General features: G+C 49.8%; 3 protein-coding genes across 3 annotated transcripts; 2 read left to right on the top strand and 1 right to left on the bottom strand.

The window, feature by feature from the left end:
• Nucleotides 1-2,457: 2,457 nt before the first annotated feature.
• On the top strand, nucleotides 2,458-3,661 carry LOC120664030 (cysteine-rich repeat secretory protein 55-like). The gene has a single exon (XM_039942992.1). It carries the CDS (start codon nucleotides 3,070-3,072, stop codon nucleotides 3,436-3,438), a length of 369 nt encoding a protein of 122 aa, XP_039798926.1. The 5' UTR covers nucleotides 2,458-3,069; the 3' UTR covers nucleotides 3,439-3,661.
• Nucleotides 3,662-7,173: 3,512 nt separating this feature from the next.
• On the top strand, nucleotides 7,174-8,275 carry LOC120664029 (cysteine-rich repeat secretory protein 55-like). The gene has a single exon (XM_039942991.1). It carries the CDS (start codon nucleotides 7,275-7,277, stop codon nucleotides 8,037-8,039), a length of 765 nt encoding a protein of 254 aa, XP_039798925.1. The 5' UTR covers nucleotides 7,174-7,274; the 3' UTR covers nucleotides 8,040-8,275.
• A 4,985-nt stretch (nucleotides 8,276-13,260) lies between these two features.
• LOC120667493 lies at nucleotides 13,261-14,613 on the bottom strand. The gene has a single exon (XM_039947560.1). The coding sequence runs from the start codon at nucleotides 14,611-14,613 to the stop codon at nucleotides 13,261-13,263; it is 1,353 nt and encodes a 450-aa protein (XP_039803494.1).
• Between the last annotated feature and the right edge of the window lie 6,847 nt (nucleotides 14,614-21,460).

Below are 21,460 nucleotides of genomic sequence, written 5' to 3'. Positions count from 1 at the left end.
GAAGAATACCTCCTTCTGGAGGGATGTCTGGTGTGGAGAGGTGCCCTTAAAAACTCAGTTTCCTGAGCTGTTCAGAATTTGTAGAGATCCGGCTGCTTGGGTATGTGAGTGTTGGGACCCTGATGGTTGGAACATCTCTTTCAGAAGATCCCTTACGGATGGTGAAGCATATGCCTATGATTGCCTGATTAATGTGCTGCAAACGTACAACTTATCCGAGGGGGGCGATGAGGTAGAATGGGCTTTAGACAAATCAAAATGCTTCACCACCAAGTCACTATACTCCTTCCTCACCCACAGAGGTGTGAGTGTGAGAAATTCCGATAAGATGTGGAAAGCTAGAATTCCTTTGAAAATTAAGATCTTCCTTTGGCAGCTTGACAATGACAGGTTGCAGACGGCGACTGCCTTGCAGCAGAGGGGCTGGAAGGGGAGCTGTCGTTGTGTGCTCTGTGGACAAGTGGAGGATGTAGACCACATCTTCTTTCGTTGCTCGATTGCACGGGTGCTTTGGTGTGGCGTCCGGGATAGCTTGGAGTGGGGAGAATGTCCCACTTCATGGGAGATGTGGAGGGGGCGATGGGCCAATGGGGGGCTTAGGATCCCGAAACGGTTAGGCATTGTCCTCTTAGCAGGTGTAATCTGGCACTCTGGACTAACATGAATAAGATGGCCATGGAGCGCTCCTTCCCAAAGGACCCACTGCAACTTGTTTATTCTTGTGTCTCCTTTTTACAGAGATGGCGGCCTTTGCTGAAACCTGCTCATAGAATGGCCTAATGGAGTTAGCACGGAAGCTGAAGGTGTGGGCGAGTACACCCAGACCTCGTGGAGATGGTGGTTCTGACATCGTGGAGCTTTAAGCTCCTTTGTTTTCTTTCCGCTTAGTTGGACACGTCGTCTGTGTACTGGTGTCCCCGGTTGTTTCTGTTTTTTTACCGAACCTTTATGGCTTTCAATTAAAGCAGAGTTTTCTCCTTCAAAAAAAAAGAAGAGGCTAAAATTATTTAGAGGTAGAAAAAAAGCCCTCCTAGTAACTATTCTAGATTCGCCACTATGTACTGTAATGTACAAGCGTACGTATGGACACAATTCAACATGGTGGTGCAAAGGTTATGGTAAGCGAAGCGAGCCTTTCTGACACGTATTGATTTGCACGCATGGTAGCTCATCTAGATCGTTCGACTGGTACCACAACCTGCTGCCGTATAATCAGTAGAAAGATCAAAAGATTGTACATTAAGCAAGCTTCTTGCCTGCCGATGACTAATCCTGAGTGATCGAGTTTTTTTGTCAGAGTCATGGAATATTCTACACGCATGAAGATGAACAGTTCTCGATCTCCATTCGTCCAGCAAAAGTAATTTTATCGATCGAGACCATGAATAGCTAAACAAATGATCTGCCATATGGCTACGTACCGTTGGTTGGAGAAGGGTTCAGAGAAACAAAATCTCGGTTGGGATTTGGCAAAGAATCGAACAACGCGTGTTCAGGTAGACGCTGTTGTGGCGAAATGGCGTGTAGTCTGGTGGTTACAAGAGCCTCGGTAGCATTTGAGGGTCTGGGGATTAATTCTCTATGAGAGCGAATTTTTCATAATTTAACAACGTTGTGGCGTTGTGCTTTCAGTGGTAGGCAATATTCCCGTCGACAGCGAGATGTATGTGGCGACTTCATCAATCTCGAAGATTTGCCAGCTCAGTCTTCGAAGATTTTGATAAAAATAGGATTTACGTACATGTATTTGTAGAGGAGTGATGTGTGTGTCCGTTGTGACTGTTTGAATTGTACCTAATCACATAAAAAATAAAATAAAAGGTAGACGCTGATGAGTCGTCGCTGGAGATGCATGGGCGCACATAAAAAATATAAAGGCAACGTATGTAGTGCAAATCAAGGACCTCGTGCAAATCTACTAAACAAAGTTTCAAAAAATTCTAAAAAAATCATGAATGTGCTTCTCAGCTTACCTCATCTATATATAAAATTTCATGGTCAAATTCGTCTTACTCTAGAAGTTACAAAAAAGACAAATTTTCTGACAACAATAATGGTTCAAATGCATCTCAAATTTGTCTTTTTTGTAACTTCTAGAGTAAGACGAATTTGATCATGAAATTTTATATATAGATGATGTAATCTGAGAAGCACATTCATGATTTTTTTTAGAATTTTTTAAAACTTCATTTAGTAGGTTTGCACGGGTTTGTACGGAGTCCTTGGTTTGCACTAGATATGTTCCCAAAAATAAAATAAAAGGTAGACGCTGATGACTCGTCGCTCGAGATGCATGGGCGCCGCCGATGCTGTGAGGCGACTCGTCTTCCTGCTCTAGAAGCTAGCTACGTGGTTGACATTATCCAAGAGCTCCGCCCGGTCCCTCGATCTGCACTGCATCATGTCATGTGCTGTGGTCTGCACAAAGCCAACAAGGCAACAAGCTTCGTCGTCTTCACTGGAAAACTGGACCCGTCGCCCATCCATGCCAATTCTGCGCCAACCATACCCAGTCAACCATGTCCGGCTGCGTATTTCTTGGCGCCAATCGCTCGTCGTCTCGTCTGTGTAATTTACCAAAGCTTGCCCTTGCTGCCTATATATGCATGCCATGGCAGCAAACAAGCCGGCTGACAGGAGGGAGAAGACGACATCCACAAACAAACCAACAATGGTGTCCTCGCCGCCGCCGCGGCGGCGGCCCCGCGGCTGAGCTCGGCCGTGGACCCCGTGGGCACGTACTGCGCCAAGAACTTCACGGACGCGCAGACGCAGGCGAGCATCGGCCAGGTGCTCGCCTCCCTCGTCCCGCGCGCCTCGGCCGCCTACTACGCCACGGCCACCGCCGGCAGCGGCGGCTCCGCCGTCTGGGGCCTCGCGCAGTGCCGCGGCGACATCCCGGCCCCCGACTGCGCGCGCTGCGTCGCCGCGGCCGCCGGCCACCTCGCCTCGGCGTGCCGGGGCCAGGCGGACGCGCGGGCCTGGTACGACTACTGCTTCCTGCGCTACAGCGACGCCGACTTCCTGGGCCTGCCGGACACCGGGTACACGCTCATCCTCATCAACACCATGAACGCCAGCGACCCCGCCGCGTTCGACCGCGCCGAGCGGAAGCTCATGGCGTGGGTGGCGGCGGAGGCCGGCGTCCTCGCGAGCCGCGGGCTGGCGAGGGAGACGGCGAGGTTTGGCTTGGCAACGACCATCTACGGGCTCGGGTGGTGCACCAGGGACATCACCGCCGCCGACTGCGGGCTGTGCGTGGCGCAGGCCGTGGCGGAGCTGCCCAACTACTGCCGCTTCCGGCGCGGCTGCCGCGTGCTCTACAGCAGCTGCATGGCGCGCTACGAGACCTACCCCTTCTTCTTCCCCGTCAGCGGCGCCGCCGCCGCTTCCTCCCACGACGGCGAGTACCAGAAAGTCGTCTTGAACCACACGTAGTTCGACCGTTTTGTCAATCTCATCAGCTTCAGTAATCGCTATCAAAATGTTGTACAATGCCCATATATGTTTCGATTCAATAATGCGGATGCTTGCATTGCATTCACTAACTATCTAGAAACAATCACTCGTCATTAGTAATTTGAAGAGAGGAGTGTTTATTTTACTGAACACATTCATGTGCACACACAATGCAAATTATTTTGAGAAATAATTAAAATGCGTGAGTTCTCCATGGTGTACTACAATAATACTACCTCCATACCTTAATATTTGACGCTTCAAACAAAACTGGTGGTTTCAAACAAAAAACAGGCACACAGCCACACACAGCTCATAACTCCATTAACATGCGCTGGTTCTGCAAGAGGAGAGGAGATGCACCATCTTCTTCACGCTCGCTGCTGGGAGAAGTTAAAAGAGCAGCAGCCCGGCCGGGGACGTTACATTCATGCTGGACTTGGGCGATGAAGGCGAAGGTGTCCGTGGCCGTCAAGAGCCACTCATTGAGCAACTTGTGCGGGTAGGAGATGGACGGGGCAGCCTTTCGTGGTCTCCGTTATCGTGCGCTAGCAGCCTTGTTTTTTTTTCCAGCCCACACAATCCTACTGTAGTCAAGAGTGATTGAGGTTTCTCCCGAATTATAAAGGGAAATGCAGTACAGCGTGAGCACTCCAAGAGTTCCCTATTTTTTCTTCTTAAATTTTATTGTTTGCCTAAGTCCCCAAATAGATATGGAGAGGGAAAAAGTAATCATCTCCAAAAAAATTATAGAGCACAAGGTTAATTCCGCGCGAAACTCCTTCCTCTCCAGCGATTCTTCGATGTCGCTGCCACCGCTGCGCCTCCTCCCCGTCCCCGTCCCTATCCTTCCATCACCTACCTCTCCTCCGCACCCCGCACCCCCGACCAGCCGATGGACCCGTACTACATTTGGAACTCGTACCTGCAGCAGCCATGGAGCACAAGCCTGCACAACTCAGTTGGCGATCAACGAATTACTACAGTAATGATTAATGCAATGATCGAGCGACACGACGACGATCGATGATATTATCACCACTGTACGTACCCCGCAGTCGTCCGGCAGCCTGAGCTCCTGGCAGTGGAACCACGAGTCCCCCGTCTCCGCCATGACGGTGCTGTCGGCTGTGAGCATCCTCTGGATGTGCTTGAAGAGGACGTTGATGCGCAGGGGCTCCCCGGGCTCGCACTCGGGTAGCTGCCCCTCCGAGTCTCCGACACGAAGATCCTCCAGTAGTTGTCGTAGGCGATGGTGTTGCGGCGCACGCAGGCGGCCAGCCCCGACAGGAAATCCGCCATCATGATGCAACTGAAGGTGGGGCCATCGCCGACGGAGATGCAGGGAGGACCGGAGGAGTAGCCCACCGATTGGGAGCTCGAAGCCGTGCTATATTTAGGTACAAGTATCAATTTGCCGATTGTTAGAAAATGGTGAAATTAAATTAGAAACTATTGGAGAGCGATTTTTTTCTTCCCAAAAAAAAATCAAGAATGGAGAAGCAGAATAGGGAACTCTTAGAGATGCTTATATTAAGCATCTCCAATTCACACTAGACAAATTTCATTTAGCTATCTAAAAGATGGAAAATTCAACAGCTTCTCCATAAGTTTCCCTTCTCAATCTATCCATCCACTCCCTCCGGCAGCCCCACCCCCGGCGACTCCTCACGGCGGCCTCATCCCCTCACACCTGCTGAGTGCCATCCCCAGCAGCTCCAAATCCTTGTGTCCATCTCCCCAGCCCAAGAAGCTCTCGGCCATGGCCACCACCGCATTCACCCTCCTCAAGTCCTCCTTCACCGGCGCCCGGCTCCCAGCCACCCCGCGCACCCCGGCCTCTGTTGCCATGGCCAACCCGCACGCGTCGGGCCCATCTGCGCCTCCGCCTCCTTCTTCAGCCCGCTCTACGACCTCATGTCCTTCCGGTTCAGCCCCATAAAGGAGTCTCGCCCGCGACATGACCCACAGGTATATGACTGACATAAGGCCGCGACGCGCTTTGTGGGTCTGTGCTCCGCCACAGCGAGCTCCACCGCTCGCGGCAAGGGAAAGGGGCGAGCTCCGACGAGCGGCAAGGGAAAGGGGTGGGGAGCGTGCGGGAGGTGGAGCGGGTAGGTGCCGAGTGTCGCGGGGCGGCGAGAGCGGCGCGGGATGGAGCGGCGAGCAATATGGCGAGGCCGATTGACTCATGAAAAATGCCGAGCGGCGGGGTGCCTGGAATCCTGGATGCGGATGGCGAGCGAAGGATAATAGCGAGGCTGTTGAAGGGAGATTTTATCCTATTTTCACTATTTTTAGCTAACCGAGTTTGGACCAGAGCATCTCTAAGAGACTCTATAAACTGAGTTGAGTAGCTAAAATTAGCAAAATAAGGATAAAATTTGCATCCAATAGTCTCTGTATAATAATGCTCCATTCGGTATCCCGTCCTCTATCCGCACCTCCCCGGTCGGCATCTATACCGAACGGACACCGCTTGGCATCCGCCTCCTGTCTTTCCCGCTCGCCCGCCCCGCCTCCATCCACCGGCCCCGCCTCCATCCACCAGCCCCGCCTCCGTCGAGCCCCGTCGGCCCCGCGCCCCCGCTGGCGACCTCGTCTGTTGGCTCTGCCTTGCCCCAGTCGCGCTCCCCTGCTTGCGGACCGCGAGCTCCGCCGACCCCGCGCCTCGCCGGCGACCTCACCCGCCGGCTCCTCCTCAGCCTCGCCGCGCTCCCTTGCCCACGGATTGCGAGCTCCGCTGGCCCCGCGCCCCCACCGGCGACCTCGTCCGCTGGCTCTATCTCGCCCCCGCCGCGTTCTCCTGCTCGCGGACCGCGAGCTCCGCCGGTCCCGCGCCCCCGCCGTGTTCCCCTGCTCGCTGACCTCGAGCTTCGCCGGACTTGCGCCCCCGCCGGTGATCTCGTCCGCCGGCTCCGCCTCGCCCCGCCGCGAGCTTCATCTTCTACAATACAGGGTGGGTGGAGGTGGCCAATGCGCCTCCCTGCTCCCTACTCCCTGCTCCCTGCTCGCCAGCCAAGAGGCGGGCGGCGGCGGCGTCGGGGAAGATGGCCGCCACTCCTCCCTGCTCCCTGCTCGCCGGCCAAGAGGCGGGACGGCGGCGGCGCGGGGGAGGTGGCCGCGCGCCTCCCTCGAGCTGCCGGAGGGAGATGGGTGGGGGAGGGCCCAGTGGTCAGCGGGAGGAGGGGATGGAGTGGAGAGGGATGGACGGAGAAGCTATTGGTTTTGGCACCTTTTAAATAGCTAAATGGTTAGCTAAATGATTAGTTAAATGAGATTTGGCTAGTGTAATTTGAAGAAGCTCTTGGAGATGCTCTAAACATGATACATCTATACTTGATCCCAGGGTCCAAATTAAATTCTATGGTAAGTGCAGTACTGGATATTTCAAACGCACATATAATTGAACTCGACTTGTACTCAAATATAATGCTTTGCTTCTTGAAAAAAGAAACAGTTGATGAAATTATTTGAACACTCAGCTCCTCCACGGGACGGGATGAGTAGTGCTTGATTAGTCAGGAAACAATATGCATCCATCGCTTGGATGGTAGATAGCTTTCGCGCACCACGTATGTCCTGCAAGCGTTGACCAGTGATGCTGCATAGCCTAGTGCGTGCGTGTGCATCCACCAGCTAGCTAGTCCACGCATCGTCGATCGTGTGTGCTGCAGCTGCAGTACTGAACCCAGCTATATATATGAACCAGCGCCATGTTACTCTTGGGTCGCTTATATGTATGCATATATATAATTATGCGGACAAATTAGCAAAGAAAAAGGGAAGAAGACATCCAAGTAGCTGGGCTACGAATGGCGTCTCCGGTGCTTCTTCTGCTTCTGTTCGCCTCGGCTTTGCAGATGTGCTCGGCCGTGGACCCCGTGGGCACGTACTGCGCCAAGAACTTCACGGGCGTGCAGACGCAGGCGAGCATCGGCCAGGTGCTCGCCTCCCTCGTCCCGCGCGCCTCGGCCGCCTACTACGCCACGGCCACCGCCGGCAGCGGCGGCTCCGCCGTCTGGGGCCTCGCGCAGTGCCGCGGCGACATCCCGGCCCCCGACTGCGCGCTCTGCGTCGCCGCGGCCGCCGGCCACCTGGCCTCGGCGTGCCGGGGCCAGGCGGACGCGCGGGCCTGGTACGACTACTGCTTCCTGCGCTACAGCGACGCCGACTTCCGGGGCCTGCCGGACACCGGGTACGCGCTCATCCTCATCAACACCATGAACGCCAGCGGCGACCCCTACGAGTTCGACCGCGCGGAGAGCGAGCTCATGGCGCGGGTGGCGGCCGCGGCCGGCGGCGGGCTGGCCAGGGAGACGGCGAGGTTTGGATCGGCGACCACCATCTACGGGCTCGGGTGGTGCACCAGGGACATCACCGCCGCCGACTGCGGGCTGTGCGTGGCGCAGGCCGTGGCGGAGCTGCCCAACTACTGCCGCTTCCGGCGCGGCTGCCGCGTGCTCTACAGCAGCTGCATGGCGCGCTACGAGACCTACCCCTTCTTCTTCCCCGTCAGCGGCGCCGCCGCCGCTTCCTCCCACGACGGCGAGTACCAGAAAGTCATCTTCAACCCCTAGTTATGTGGCGAATTATGGTGGAAAATGCATGAACTTTCCATGGTGTGCTGTGGCTTCCAGTAGCGCCCATAAGTGCTAAGTGTTTGTTTGAAAATTAATTATGCTCTGCTCAATAAAATCGACCGGCACTATATATCTTGTTCCCGTTCGTTCACCCAAATGTTTGCACCACTCCTAACTAGTATATATCCGTTAGTGGCCTGATTATATTGTAGTGTGTGGCTAAGTGGTTGTTATTGTTTTCCTTTTTCGGTTAAGTGGTTACCGTCTTGTTGATCGTGAGTGTTGACACTGGAGGCACACAGCGACAAGTATTGTAGCCACTCATCATTAGACCTAGCTTGGTCGATATTGGGTAGCTTAGCTAGAAATTATGAACATATCTTACTTTCGTGAGAAATTTCTGATATAAGCTTTATAAACTACTGCATAAAAGATTTGTAGGGCGGTTGAAATAGCATTCGCCGCACCCGCCCCTGCTTTTCGCGCTAAAAATAGCTGTTTGCAGGGGGCGGGTATGTTATCCGCCCCTAAAAATATATTTTTAGGGGTGGGTTGCCCCATCACCGCCCCTAGTAATAATTGATTAAAAAAATAAAAAAGGTCGAGCGCGCCGCTCCCGCATCGCCAGCCGAGCGCGGCCCAGATCCGCCGGCCGTGGTTCGCCGCCGTCCAGATCCGTCGACGTGGTCCGCCACCGCCCACATCCGCCGGCCGCATGCGGTCCCGCCACCCGCCGGGCCGAGGCCCAGCGACGGCGCTCCCGCCGGCCGCAGCACCCAGGCCCAGCGCCTGTGTGCTCCTGCCGGCCATGGGATGACTCTGAGGGGAGTTCTAGAGAGAGAGAGCTGAGGGGAGAGGGGCAAATTTGGGCAGAAACCCAGGCCGACCGGCCTCTCCTAGGCCGGCCGGCCTGGCACCTCCAAAGACACGACCCCGGTTTCGAACCAGTGGCAATGTGACACATTCATGGGCCCCTGAGTCAAGGGTTGGGCCTTGGTTCATTTTGATACACCGAAAGGCTTCAACATCCATCCAAAGATCCACAAGGCAGCCAAAGATCACAAGTATTTCAAGAACCCACTTCCCTGGAGAATGTCCAAGAGCAGAGCAAAGCCTCGGCAAAGTCAGAGGCCGAGATGGGCCAGAGGGAGGCCGGCCTATCAACTACAATACCGGCGCAAACCCAACTGTCAACCGACTCCAGGAGGTGATCAGAGCCGTTGTCCGAAAGGCAGTGGCCACGTGGCGGCATCCCCAGGCCGGCCGGCCTAGGGGAGGCCGGCTGGACCCACTTTGCAGCGTCTCAAGCCCCGGCTTCGCGTGGAAGACAAGCACACCGACCTTACCTACTTTCAACTGACGCTACGGAGGATAACTGCCAGTTACCGACCTTGGAAGGGCTATAAAAGGAGGCACCATCCATCACTTCAACACACACCATTAGAGCTCTTCTCTTCCACTTGTACTTTCTAGAGTAGGTTAGTAGCTTGGGAGTTAGAGTCGAGTCGAGCTTGCTTGGGATTCCGGAGTCGTCGGAAGTCTGGTATAGCTCTTGTATCTTTCTTTTGACTTTATTAATATAAGTTATCTTCTTTACTTTCTGAGTCAGCTTTACTTTCCGTAGTCTTTCATTTACTTAAGTCTGAGGTTCAACTTGAGCACGGAAGTTTTCCTTTAGCTTAGGCTAAGTTATCTCTCTTAGTGACCGGGAATCTATCTTACGGGTTTTCTCGCCCAGACTAGAGTATCTCAAACTAGTGCTCTAGGTTGTGGGGGATTTCTCTCGAAGGCCTCGAGAGAAATCCTAACACCGAGTGCAAACGTGGTGTCTGACCTTAGTGTTAGCTAGAAAGTGTGTTCCACCCCACGGAACCGTTGTACCGTTGTGGTAGTCGGTAGGTGGTGACAGCCCTATCCGTCCTTTGTAGTCCACCACGTTCGGGTGTTTTCATAGCAGTAGTGCAGGTTGCCGTTGGACTCCCCTCTCATCCCTTTCTGAAGTCCTTCCTCTTCCAGCCGCCGAAGTAAGCTCTGCTTTCCCGAGAACTAGTTAGGTGTTTAGTCTGATCTAGAGAGGCTAGCTCGATAGTTCAGAAGTGTATCAGGTGTCTTATCTCGCTCGTTGTCCTCCCAGCTCTACCTCTCTAAGGTTTAGAATCTCCGTGTGTCACTCGGTCATTGCCTGGCCATTTATCTCACTACCTATCTGGCTTACCCCCGTCTAGTCAGTAGATCGATTAAGCTAGTACGGTTATCAATCGATTTACGATACTCTTTACCATAGTGCCGGACGAGACCATCCCGGAAGTCTGGGAACGTCTCCAGGAGTACATACAATCATGCCCACATCACGGCATAGAAGAGTGGCTGATCATTCAGAATTTCTTCCATGGCCTGAATCAGCAAGCCCAGGACCACATTGACGCAGCTGCAGGTGGTTCCTTCCTTTCTCTCGATGTTGTGGGAGCAAAGGCGCTGATTGACAAGATAGCTTCCAACAAAAGTTGGAAAGGAGAAAGGCAGCCAGCTCGTCCCAGGGGCGTACATCAGATCAACACGGTCGACATGTTAGCTGCCAAATTAGAACTTCTGATAAAGAAGCTGGAATCTCCGCACCAGGAGGTTAATCAAAGTTCGGAGTCTCGTATGACATGTGAAACATGTGGCGAGACTGGGCACTCGGGCACCTCGTGCCCCTTAATTCAAGAGGACGCGAACTTCGTTGGGAGCAACAACAATCACAACTCAGGATTTCGTCCTCAGCAGGTTTGGAACTCCAAACCCAACCTCCCCTTCAGTCAATAACAAGGTACGAATTTCAATAACAATTTTTAGCCCACATTAAAAGACATAGTGTACGGCCAAAAGCAAATTAATGACAATATTAGTAGAAAATTTCTTGCTAATGACAAGATCTTAGAATCTATGGCTGCACAACTAGAGGGATTCAATTCTGTTATTAAAAATCAACTGAGCTTTAACAAAATGATAGAAACTCAAGTAGCTCAGCTTGCATCTTCATGTCCTAACGTTAATACGGGGAAACTACCCGGGCAACCGGAAGTTCCTTCAAAGGAAAATGTTAGTGCGGTGACCACGCGTAGTGGTAAGACCACGCAAGAGCCACCTTTCCCAAAGGATGCAGGAAAGCAGCGGAAGACCGTAACCGCTAGCAGTACCGAAGTTGAAGATGAAGAGCAGGAGGAGGCCGTCGACTCCAACACACCTGCTACCCAGGAAGACCCCGTGGAACCCCCGAGAACTTTACGAGACTATCACGACACAACTGCCTTACCGTTTCCAGAGCGGATAAGGAAGCCAGAGGCCGACGAACAATTCGGCAAATTTGTCGAGGTAATCAAAAAGTTATATGTGAATATACCACTTCTTGACGCTATGCAGGTACCCATGTATCTGGCTTACCCCCGTCTAGTCAGTCGGTCGATTAAGCTAGTACGGTTATTAATCGATTTACGATACTCTTTACCATAGTGCTTCCCTGAGGAAAAATACGGTACCCTGGAATACTCCAAGGTGAAGTGCTACAGCGGTGATTCTGTGCGCTTGCAGAATATCTATTCTAATCGGGCATAAGAAACGCCAACAATGACCCATTTAGTAAATTTAATGAAGGAGTTGATGAGCTGGATGGCCCATTTAGGAAAGGAAAGAGTTGTGCAAGGGCATCTATCTTTCTAGAATAGCACTTTCCTGACCTGTTTCAAATGGCTGAACAGCAAGATATATATTTCTAGAAAACAAATCACAATCATCACATGAAGTCCCAAATGATTTAAACACTTAATTTTCCTAGTTGAATATTCACCACACAGTGGGCAGGCAGTAACAGACAAGGCAAACATGCTAAATAGCATCAGACTAATGTCACCCAAAAAAATAGTTAGCACTTCATTGAAGAATGTGTAATAAGTCAAATAAATTAGGAGTTGGCATCTTACCTTAACCCAAGTGTTCTTCTCACCCGATGGGCGGCCATCCTCCATCATCCAGCAAATTGCACCGACCTCCTATCAGCATAGATAGTGAGTATCTCCGTGACACTGAAATGGAACATTATCAATCTACTACTTGAGGAACTCTTCCCCGTTGCAAAGCACATGCACTCACTTAGTCAAGCAAAAAGAAATGGACGCACACAAAAGAAATTGTTGAATTATGACAATTCATACTTGTGGAACATTCTAGAATATTTTGAAAAGCATAAAAGAGAAAATATTTGCCATGGAAGAATATGGAATTGTTTCTTCATGGCAAAGTAAAGAAGAGTCTAGAACCTAGATATTTATGTATGGTAAGAAATATCTAGATATTAGGATAAGTATGAGAATGTTCTAGAGTTGGATATTTTAGTTAGAATAGTATGGAATATTGCCACGTGGCAACATCCTAGAGGTCGTGTACTAGTATAAATAGGGGTGCCACCCCTCCCCCAAGTGCCATGACTTGGAGTGCCATTTGAGTCCTAGGTAGCATGGCAAGGTTGCCATGGTGTGAATGTGTAGGTGTGTCATTGTGAGTCATAGGATAGCCACATAAAGAGTGCAAGTTTTATCTTGTGTTGTATAATGTTGAGTTCCCTTGTAAGTGTTAGTCCCCTTGTAAGTGTTAGTCTCCCAGTTTCTGAGTACTTAGTGTATAAGTTGTGATCTATCATAGGTTAGCTCTGCCACCCGTGATCACAAAGGGTCTGGGCTTCATCATAGGAATGCTCTGCCTCCTGGAATCCAGCTTCATTTGTTGGTAGGCTCTGCCACCCGGAAGCGAGAAGGCGGCTATGCCGTCGAACGGACCTTATACACTGAGTAGCTAGAAATCGAAAAAGCTAACCGACTCTAGAGTGAGTTGGTGTGTCTTAGGTGTAGATTCTCTGCAAAGCAGGTATTAGAGCCACCTCGGTTCCCAAAAGAAATACTTACATGTCATATCTCTAGGTAATATCTTACAGTTCAGCAAGAAATGTCGGAAGAAATCGACCAAAGTAATATGCTGTGATCAAATCCATCTCCTCCAAATCAACTCATACCACTAAATGATTTACAAAAAACAGGTGTGAGTAATTAAGTATTATTTAGGAAAAACCAGAATTAAATGCTAAAGAACTCTTATAGACCAATGCCTGTTCAGGGTCATGAGCAAAAATCTAGATGATTAAAAAAAGTGATAGTAATTAATTATAAGTATTTAGGCAATAACAAAATTAATTAAATGCCAAAAGGTTTGTACTGTTACATGTCATTGTCTCCTCAGGGCCATGGAGCAGAAGATGCTGCAAGAAGACAACGAGATAACCATGCTGGCTCGTAAAACGAAAACTATCAAGATTTTCCTCATCAACAAACTCCTCATCAAAGCAGTTCCTCTCAAAATGATCATCGGGACACTGCCCTTCCCTGCCCTTCCAGTACATCGCGGACAGAAAGTGATCGTCGCGAGCAATGAGAACCTGCCACCTCTCATATATTTTGCCACTGATCTCTTCAAAAAGTTTATTTGCTGCTCGAGGATCCATTGTTTTGTAAAACTTATAGAAGTATTCAAACACTGATCTGCGCTTGGCTGGCCGAACAAGAAGTGGATGGTTCTTGATGACCCATCGGCGTTTGTGCCAATCCCGAGTTGTCTGGCTTTTACCAAGATTCTTCACTTGACTAATGAAATCATCCACATATACAGGCCTGAAACCCTCAAAGCCATATCTTGGCATCACCAGCCTGTCCACAAGCCTGTATAAGTCCAAGCATATGTTCCTCCGTGTAGCAAACTTGTCTGCCTTCTTATTAATTATTACATCATATGGAGCTTGTAGTGACACAATTTGATCAAGATCAAAATTCCCCCCATAACTTGTGTTTAATGCATGAGTACTAAACAAGAATGCTACACAGCCATCCAATACATATTCTCCCGCTGTTGTTGTCTTGGACATCACACCTGCTGGGTTATCACCGTAGGAAGTACCAATCTTGAACTGGTACGGCTCAGTCGGTGGGTACAAAGCAAAAAACTCCGCCACAGGAATGTAACTAACAGGCGGCGGTGGGGGAGGCGGGGGAAGCCCCAGTGGTGGGGGAGGTGGGGGAGGCGGGGGAAGCCCGAAAGCGGGGTCGGCGTGCGGTGGTGGATGCTGGAAAGACGGAGAATGCCAGAAAGTGGGGATGTGATTGGAGTTCGGTGGAGGCGGAGGAGGAGTGAAGATGGGGATGGCGGTGTTGGCGTACGGTGGAGGCGAAGGAGGCATGAAATCAGCGTACGGTGGAGGCGAAGGCGGAGGCGGCCTGAAAGCGGCGTATGGTGGAGGCGGAAGAGGGTCCAAAGTGGGGATGTCGATGTGGTTTGAGTTCGGTGGAGGTGGAGGAGGCTTGAAGCCGAGGATGGTGGGGTAGGTGTACAGTGGAGGCGGAGGTGGCCTAAAAGCAGTGTACAATGGAGGCAGAGGCGGCCTGAACGCTGCGTACGGTGGAGGCGGAAGAGGGGCGGGGATGTCAGGGTTGGTGTCCGGTGGTGGATGCGGCACGTAGAGGCGAGGGTTTGCCCTCCCGCCCCCGCTCATGGTGCAACGATCGGCCGCGACGGCATGATTTTCGCCGGGGGCTGCGGCGGCGGATTTTTTCAATTTGCGAATTGGTTTGGTTGCCCCGTATGGAGCGGTGGCTGGGTTTTTTGTTTATTATTTATTTTTGGGGTCGAGCGGAGGTTGTCTAGGGCTTCAAGCGGGGCAGGGGATTTGATTCGGGGTGTTGTGGATGCACCCCAAAATTTTTGGGGCACATATTTGGAGAAGATAATTTTGCTATTTAGAAGGCTAATTATATATTAACTAGTAATTGTGCACGTGCGACACGCACGTGTTACATCTTGACATAGTAATCAAAATTCTACAAAGAATGAATGTCATTATCTTCCAGTTGTATCATGTCGATTTCACAACAATCATATAAGTTTTAAAAATGAAATGCAAAACTATAATAAGTACTTATGAGCAGCAAACCTAAATTGCTGAAGCTGAAAATAAACCAAGCCAAGCAGATAGCAGCGATAGAATCAATACAATACATGTATAAGATAACTAACCTGAGCAGCTCGTTGCTACTCTCCTTTTAATTTTTGAATTCCAGATTTTTCTATTTTAATCGCTAGCTGCTGTTCTAATTTTCATGTGATGCTTGAATAATTGTTGATTTAGTGAGTAAGCTATCTATTTTCACCATAACACAGGTGCCTTTCAAAGCAAGGGAAGAAAAGTGGCTACATGGAAAAATGTATTGTAGAACATACATGTTTGATTTAGAAAATTGACCAGAATCGTTTGCTCTTCTCTATTGAACTTTTGTAAAGGCTGTTTTCAAATGTTTTCCTCATGTCATGATTAAAAAGTTCTCATTTGCAGGTTGGAGCTATCAATTGAAATAACAGTGAAAACAGGTAATGGGAATATACATATAGTTCAGAAAAGAACAAGTAAGCTACCAATCGGAGCCAGCAGATTTAGAAAATGGAAAAAAGATCATTTTGTGTATTTAGGTGTGGAACACAGAACTCCCTTCCTTCTTTGATTTAGAAACCACTTACAAAGAAAACATTTATTTAGATTAGAAGCAGTGTAAATTACCAGGGAGGCACATGTATTCAGACCTGATAATCTACAATCTGAAACTAAATATTTTCTATCTACAATCTGAAACAATCAAACAAATAGAAAATAGCCTCCACTACTCCTTTTGTTCTGAGTGAACCAATCCCCCCAAAACCTCTGCAGCTCCATCCAATTGCCTCCATGTTGTCCCTCAACATGAAGCTTGCTGGCGCCAACTTCTTTTCCAATAAAACACGCATTCCCTCCTATGCCAAAATTGTTTTTCATAAGCTTGTGAGCTGAGATGGAGTAGCATCACAGCATCAGTCCAGGGAACTCCATTCCCATACTTTGGGAAACTTGCATTCATGACTTGGCCTGCATCAAACACACAATGCTAGGCATTTCCAACGGAATGTGATTTGCAGCCACCACAACTATTGAGGCCTCCACAAGAAGCTTCAAATTAAAAATAGTGACAAGCTGCCAACTCTGTTAAGGCACCTCATTTGCGCTAAGCTCAATCAGTAGCCCATGGCTAGTTGCTCCAATAAGCCACCATGCATGTCCTGGTCATCAGACAGTATCCCTTCATCCAAAACCACATCAACACAAGGCAGATCATCAAGCCCCTCTTGTACAACATCATCCCACATCACTGAAGATTGGATAAGCACTTGCTTTTGTTTTGCAAACACCCTATCCTTAAAACAGAGTTATCTCCGCCTAAAGCTAGCTGATTCAGTAAACCATGCTAGTCGAGAATGCCTTGCACGTTCGCATCCTAGACCACCTCGATAGGCCTTTCCTCACACACTTCGTGGGAACCTGGAACTACCTGACTCTCAGATAACCAAGTCTGGCATGACCTTGTTCAGTATGTGAGTTATACAACTTGCCAATCTGGTGAGCCATTTGATCCAACACATGGTGGGCACAACATATAGTAGATTCCTGTGGCAGAATGCAAGTGCACCTTCCCAAAACAAATGGATAAGCGCGCACGGACTCGTACGCCGACGCGCGGAAGAGGTGCACGGCCATCAGGTTGCGGCGGCGTTCGGGCGGCTGGCGGAGACGTCGGGCCGGCGAGGCGGACGGCAGAGGACCTCGTCGGCCGTGCAGAGGAGGTCCACGGCCATCAGGTTGCCGCGGCGTCGGGGCGGCGGGCGGAGACATCGGGCCGGCGAGACGGATGGCAGAGGACCTCGTCGGCCGCGCGGAGGAGGTCCACGGCCATAAGGTTGCGGTGGAGTCGGGGCGGCGGGCAGAGATGTCGGACCGGCGAGGCGGACGGCAGAGGACCTCATCGGCGCGACCGTCCGGAAAGGCGCGGACGGTGGAGGACCTCGAAGACGGTGGCGTGGAGGAAGGAGCTCGCGAGAGGGATTTCGGTCCGCGGTCGAGCGCGAGGAGGCGGAGGCGCAGCAAGCGGGAGGAGAGCAGGCGGCGGCGAGCGAGGAGGCGGTGGCGCGGCAAGCGGGAGGAGGCGGTGGCGAGCGGCAAGCGGGTACACGGGCGGGTAGGATCGGTCCGAGTGAAAAAAAAAAATTTAGCAGAAACATCCCCGTCGAGTTTCTATGGTCTGCGCGTCCTCCCATCTTTCTATCCACAACGGCTAGAGCAAATTTGCTCCTCCTCATTTCCCATGCCTCTTCATATATTTACTGTTTATAGTGCGTCTACAGTGCCGAACAGTATATTTGCTTCTTCATTTGCTCTCTCCACTGTGGACGGTCAACATGAGAGGTATGAAAGGTACGGCGGACCAAATCTAAGTAACAAAAATTTTTAATTATTTTTTATTTTTATATTATAGATAAGCAGATTTTAGATGGAAGTAAGCAAAAAAGGAACGTATTTTGTGCAAACCACAGGCTTCGTGAAAATTCGTGCAAAACACGGTAAAAAAGTCGTTTAAATTCAAAAAAAATCACACATGTAGATGATATGATGATATACAATCTTGTAAAATATTTTGCCCAAATTCGACTCCATTTGTGAGATATAAAAATAACAAATTTCCAAACAAATCATCTGAACAGCTTTCTGGCTTAAAATTTGTTATTTTTATATCTCATAAACAACGTCGAGTTTAGATAAGATATTTTATAAAATTGTATATCATCTACATGTGTGATTTTTTGGTGAATTTAAATAACTTTTTACCGTGATTTGCATAAATTTTCACAAAAACAGTTTGCACCAAATATGTTCCAAGCCAAAAACCTACCCAAACGCATCCATTAATTTTCGCTTCTATCTGCCGCCGCTTACCAGGAAATCACCAAAGCAACGGAAAGCATGATTCCCCCCGACGCATCCCAGACCTCGCATACCTGGTCAGAGAGCGATTTTTCCCTTCACTGCCCCTCTTCCGGTCAGCCCTCTCCTTCCGACGCCACTCCCGTGCGCCACTTCCCCGCCGCCCCTCTCCCTGCGGCCTGCGGCGCCTCTTCTCGGGTTCCGGCGCCTCCTCCCTGCCCCTGCAGTGCGCCGCCGTCCCGAATCGCGCCACCCCTCCTCTCTGACTCAGATCTACGACGCCCCCAAGCAGAGCGGCACTACCGGCCCCTGACTCACAGCCGTGCCCTCCCGCGGTGGAGCAGGTCCTCCGCCGGCCCCTCATTCGCGTCCCTGCACTCGTCAGAAGCAAGCGAGCATCGTCATTCCACGTCGTGAATACTTGTGTGGGTTGCTATGTCTAATTAGTGCTCCGTTGCTTCTTGTCTTGTTTCCTCTCTTCTAGATTTGTCGTTCGGCGCCTGTATGTATCCTCCTGTTAGCTTGGTTCTATAATTGTGTAACCTTTTTTTACGGCTACTTTTGTGATTAATTCATGGAAATTTGGACTGAATGTTTACTTTCTCGTTTCTAACCGTGTGAATTATAATTTGTGACCTAACTGTAATATAATTATGTAGTTAAGATACTTAAAAAATATATAAATTATTGAATTCTACTTGTATTCAATACAAAAATGAGATATTATCAGTCTTAGGACATTTCAGACATTTTACCACTTAATTCAGAGAATCGACTCAAAATAATTAGAATTGTCAAACACCTAGCTTATTCAAATAACCAATTCTCCAAATAGCTAGTTTATCTCAAAATATTAATTCTCAGAAAAACAAAATTCAGAAAAGCGGAAACAAAGGGCCATACACGGCCACGAGCCCGCGCGCGAAGAACTTCAATTCGTGGAGACGTACATATACCAGGAGGGGCTCAAGGATCAGCTAGCTGTAGGATAAGGCTGGTGATAGGGTTGGCGGCGGCGGTCGACAGCAACCACGGCAGCAGGGCGAATAGTCATCGCAACCACCTTCGTTATATTTTTTTAGATTATGAAAACAAGTTTCGCCTCGTATCATTCACGTGCGAATGACTACAGCCAAAGATGTTCCCATGGGTCTGAATCTGAATGCAAAACTATCGATGGACCCGACGTCCCGACCAAATGTGAGTTGTCATGTCAAATTAAAGTTAGTTTTGTTTAAAGCAGCATATTTATGAACACGTGATCCATGAACTTGAAAGCACCACCGCGGGTCTTCCTTTTGGACAGTAGCAGGGGCGGAGGGCCTGTTATGGCGCACTATGGCGTGCGCCATACCTAAAGCCCGGCCAAAAAAAATTTTCTCCCCTCGTCGCTACATTCAGCCCGTCCGCGCAGACTCCGCCGCCCCGCAGCCGCTCCGCCTCCGCCCCGCCGCCGCCCCGCTGCCCCGCCTGCTCCACAACCCGTTCCTCCTCGGCTTCCCCGTCGACGCCGCCCTCCTCGGCACGCTCCTCCCCGCCTGCGCCGCGGCCAAATCCTTCGCGGGCCTGCCGCCCTGCCGCCTCCCCCCTCGCCCCGCCTGCTCCGCAACCCGTTCCTCTTCGGCTTCCCCGTCGACGCCGCCCTCCTCGGCACGCTCCTCCCCGCCTGCGCCGCGGCCAAATCCTTCGCGGGCCTGCCGCCCTGCCGCCGCCCCGCCTCCGACCCCTACTTCTGTGTCCTTACCTCACCGACTTCTTTGGCAAGTGCTCCTTGTTTCTCCGCTGCACATGTTTCGGATCACCAGCTTCCCCGAGTTATACTTTTGTCTTGCGAATTCAAAGGATCTCTTGTAGACTGTAGTAATTTCAGCGAAAATTCGTTGATTTTTTTTTGTTGGGGGGAGGCTACGATACACTGTGAAATGGAGGGTTCTCGGCTGAGCATTAGGGTTTCGATCTGGTTAATGTTAAATGGTGATTCAATAGGATCAGGTTCTTTCCTGTGGTAGACGATTAGTAAAGGAATATATCATTTGTCCGTTCATCTGACATCCATAAAAGAATGCTTAGGTTTCTTCTTTTAGATCTGTAGGGAATGCTTCTACATCATCTTTGAGGACAAAATTCATCAAACTATTGTCGAAAATTCTTTGTTTAAAGCTGGTGAGCGTGTGGCAATAGGTGCTTCTGGTGGAAAAGGTATGTCCAGACTGGTGGCAATAGGTGCTTCTGGTGGAAAAGGTGAGCGTGTGGCAATAGGTGATGTTATTGTTTTCTCTTCTGAAAATAACTGCATGACCAACATGGAAGGCGGTTATGTCTTCTTGTTGGGAGCCTTATGTCTGCATTTCATTGATCTGTACAATTTAGGTTTCGTAGCTGTAGGTTAAGTGCCATTCTACCATGAGTACGAACACCTTGTAGTGATCATAGCATATAACGTGCTGCAGCCTGATTACTTTCTAATATGAGATTATTTTAGTTTGCCATGGCACTCGGTCAGACTTGAGCTATCTTTCTAATTACAATTCACTTATTGTCTTCTGACATCTTTGCATTAGTATAGGAATGAATAAAAACGAAACCATCCTAGACATGCTTAAGATCTCTTAACTCTTTAATGCAGGGTAATCGGAGTATGAGGCGTCAAGCAAATCAGAAAGCTATCGCAGGCTCTTTTATTTGGCATTGCCTCCATCTGTCTACCCTTCAGTGTGCAAAATGATCAGAACATACTGCATGAATCCATGTAAGTTTATTCCGTATTCTATATGTTTTTTTAGAATTTTGATAAGTTGTTGCATTTTATTTGTTTAATGAACAAACAAGCATGACGAAGTTAGTGAGAGTTAGTGAAAGCTTCAGCTTCATCAACATCTGTTTCCTTTTGCTTTCCTTAGAGCACCATAAACTTTTACATTGTTCTTCAAAACTTTTGGAGCCCGCGCGCACCGCCATACCTAAATTTTCGGCCGTCCTCCGCCACTGGACAGTAGGGTTGCTATATACTCCACACATTAGCTTAAGGTAGCTAATGCCCACTAGCTGGAGTTGCGAACTTAGTTTATCGCCTCCTTTATTTTGCTTCACGCTCACACCACATTGCACATTACAAATGCATGGAGGAATTATTTGCACTCAACCTAGAGGCAGGGGTGTTGCGGCCATTGACTACATACATACACATATCACTGCGATGAGCTACACAGTGTCCACATATATATAATAGAGGCAATCGGGCCGCAAGCAATCTGCAGCAACAGTTTGGCTCCATTTTCCGTTCGTCTAGGGGACCAGATCGAGAAGCAAGGCAAGGCAACGCAAGCCCGCAGCAGCAGCAGTCTAATCGATAGATGGTAAGATGGATAGATCGAGCATGTCTGCTGTTAGGCAACCTCGCCCGCCCCAATTCAGAGGTGATCGGTCACTGCACCTTTGCTTTCTTTACCTCTGAAGCAATCATCGCCACCTCGCTTTCCAATGATGCACAATCGAACAGTAGGTGTCCTCACCCTACCAGCGATTTAAAGACGATCAGCAGCATGAATGTCTACATGAT

This window comes from Panicum virgatum, chromosome 3N (assembly GCF_016808335.1).
Source record: "Panicum virgatum strain AP13 chromosome 3N, P.virgatum_v5, whole genome shotgun sequence".
Lineage (NCBI taxonomy): Eukaryota > Viridiplantae > Streptophyta > Magnoliopsida > Poales > Poaceae > Panicum > Panicum virgatum.
Note: the sequence above shows the minus strand (reverse complement) of the source record. Positions and strands in the feature narration are given on the sequence as shown.